This window comes from Penaeus chinensis, chromosome 15 (genome assembly GCF_019202785.1).
Source record: "Penaeus chinensis breed Huanghai No. 1 chromosome 15, ASM1920278v2, whole genome shotgun sequence".
NCBI classification, from domain to species: Eukaryota; Metazoa; Arthropoda; class Malacostraca; order Decapoda; family Penaeidae; genus Penaeus; species Penaeus chinensis.
Genome location: NC_061833.1, coordinates 16,165,848 through 16,168,645, shown reverse-complemented (window position 1 = coordinate 16,168,645; position 2,798 = coordinate 16,165,848). Strand labels below are relative to the sequence as shown.

Here is a 2,798-nt window from a genome sequence, read left to right as displayed (position 1 = left end):
CTCCCCTTCCCCTCCCACCCTCTCTCCTTCCCTTCCCCTCCTCTTCCCTTCCCTTCCCTTCCCTTCCCTTCCCTTCCCTTCCCTTCTCTTCTCTTCTCTTCTCTTCTCTTCTCTTCTCTTCTCTTCTCTTCCCTTCCCTTCCCTTCCCTTCCCTTCCCTTCCCTTCCCTTCCCTTCCCTTCCCTTCCCTTCCCTTCCCTTCCCTTCCCTTCCCTCCCTTCCCCTCCCCTCCCCTTCCCCTCGTATGCCCAGAACCTTTCCTCCCGTTTTCTTTTTTTTTCGCAAGCTGAGACAAATGACAATCGCCGGACTAGTACACAAGGATTAAAAGACGTCATATTTCTCTTAATTATCGACATGGAGACACTGAATCGCGTTAAAGAATTGCGTATAGTTGTGGATCATCGATTCCTTTCAACTTCGACGATATTTGGACTTTAATCAGTGGATGATAGGGTTGAAATGACAGTGACCCCGTGACCTCTCGTGCGCTTGGTGACAGAAGGAGGACGTGACGTGAGATATTCATGACGATCGAGTTTATTTATTTATTATTATTTTTTTTTTTTTTTCATTTATTGATTTGCATATCACGTTGACTTGCAGAGAAAGACATTTTTACCAACTTCATGTACAATTGACCGCCCGACTTCTACAGTATGACAAACTGGTATATCATCCTTAGTGAATATGATGCCCTTCCTGTATTACTATTACTTACCAATTTTGGTGGAATATGAATGGTTAATAATAACAAAAAGAATCCTCTGTATGTACTAATAACTAAAGCCTAGATTACTTATAATCCATCCCGGACTAGCCTAACCTAACAGTATTAAAAGATGAAAGGTATCCTCTTCTTATGTAAGCGATTTCCTGTTGATATGATATTGGGTTGTAATAACTAAGTGGATTAGGATCTGCTGTAGTGTTTTATTCTTGCTTTGCGCTGCTGTAAGTTAGATTGTAAAGTAGCGGGTGTGGTGCGTCATGTAGTAAAGCCGTTATCCAGTATTTTGCTTGCTGCTTGTGTGTGTGTGTGTGTGTGTGTGTGTGTGTGTGTGTGTGTGTGTGTGTGTGTGTGTGTGTGTGTGTGTGTGTGTGTGTGTGTGTGTGTGTGTTATGTGAGATTATGTGTGATTATGTATGTATGTATGTATATATAGTTGCGCACTTTGCAGTACCTGTATCTTGTAAATTACCTGTACCTAAGTTGCTTAGACTTTTTACTATATTTAACCAGGCCGAAGTTTTGACGAATCCGGACACATGAAACTAAGTGTCTTGGTGTATCTTTGGCACAGCAGAAGAACTGCCGATGATGGTGAGTGCATGTGTCCTGCCTGACGTGTTTAACGAATGAGCTGGAGCCTCGGCTGAAATCTTATTTTTTAACCCTAAAGTTTCGTCATTTATTTTGCCTCCCGTTTTCTTTGCATGTGTGAGCTGTCGATTGCTTCCCGGAACCTGCTTGCATGTTTGTGTTGCTTTATTGTATGGGGACTTATGTATTTTGGGGGGTTATTTTTTTAGATCTATTTGTTTGAACTGCATGACTCTGTTTGAGAATGATATGACATCGTGCAGTGCAGCTTTGATGTGGTACTAAGTGACATGACAGAAAACGGGATTATCTTTTTCACTTATTTTTGCGGGCTTATGCCTTTTTTAGGGGTGACTTTTTTATTTATGAACTGCATGACTCGGAGGATATCCTGTAAAGCAACTTTAATCTGCAAAGTGAATGACATGACAGAAATCAAAATCGTCTTTTTTTTTTTTACAAGTATGATCTCATCCCCGCCCACTAAACTTCACCTTGTCTCCTACAGGGGGGCCTCCCGTGGGCGTGATGAGGGGGGAGAGTACTGGGAAGCTCCGCCCATAGACTCGTCCCCAAGTGCCACCCAGTCGCCCACGCTCACGGTCGTCTCCGTCGCCCAGCCCACGACCCTCACCGTTGTGCCTGCGTCCGCCCAGCCGCCCACGCTGTCTATGGTGGGCGATTTCGTGGACGAGGAGGGCAACCCGTGCTCCAACGTGTGATTTTTCCGTGTGGGGGCGGTTCTTCATGATTTGATTATACGTGTGTTATATTACATTGTATATATGTATGTATGGATGTGTTTGTATGTATGTAGTTACATACGCACGTGAGTAATATTTATGTATATGGTCTTGTTAGCCCTTTAATCCCGTCTTTCATGTATATTGATCTGTATGAAAAAACAAACATCTAAACACATGTATAATTACTATAGTATATGAGTAAAATATACTCCAAACATTACAGTTATAAGTGAGCAAAAGACGTATTAAAACATGATAAACGGAAAAAAAACAAAGGAAAAAAATATATATCACATTGCTTTTCCTGGTTAGCGATGTGTTTTCCATATACACAAAGGTGCAAAAGGACACGTTTTTAGCAAGGAAGTAACCGGTGGCTGTTGAACAAAAGTGAAAAAAAGACTAAGTTATGAGGAAATTGTGAGTGTGAGCGATTTCTCGAACAGTGATTGCTGAACTATGAGGAAGCTGCAGTTTTTTCGAGTGATAACTTTCTTAGGTATATTTATATATTTTTTTTGGAGGAGAGAGTTACTCGTTCATTGACGTTTTCTGGTTCTTTTGAAAACATGATATTGACAAGAAAAAAATAAATAAGTCAAAGAAACAATATAAGTATGGGAAAAAAAATATAATATGTGTAAAAATGAAGTCTTCTAAACTCATCCACATACATCTTTTTACATTTTAAAATAGTCCATAAAATGACGAAAATGAAGAAAGCAAGAA

At 40.6% G+C, this 2,798-nt stretch overlaps 1 protein-coding gene across 1 annotated transcript in view; it reads left to right on the top strand.

Annotated features, from left to right (window-relative positions):
* The window catches only part of LOC125032859, a 104,361-nt gene extending 101,563 nt beyond the window's left edge, over positions 1-2,798 (top strand). Inside the window, exon 12 of the mRNA XM_047624244.1 lies at positions 1,832-2,798. Within this exon, the coding sequence (XP_047480200.1) occupies positions 1,832-2,045 (214 nt within the window). The 3' untranslated portion in view covers positions 2,046-2,798. The remainder of the gene's footprint in view (positions 1-1,831) is intronic.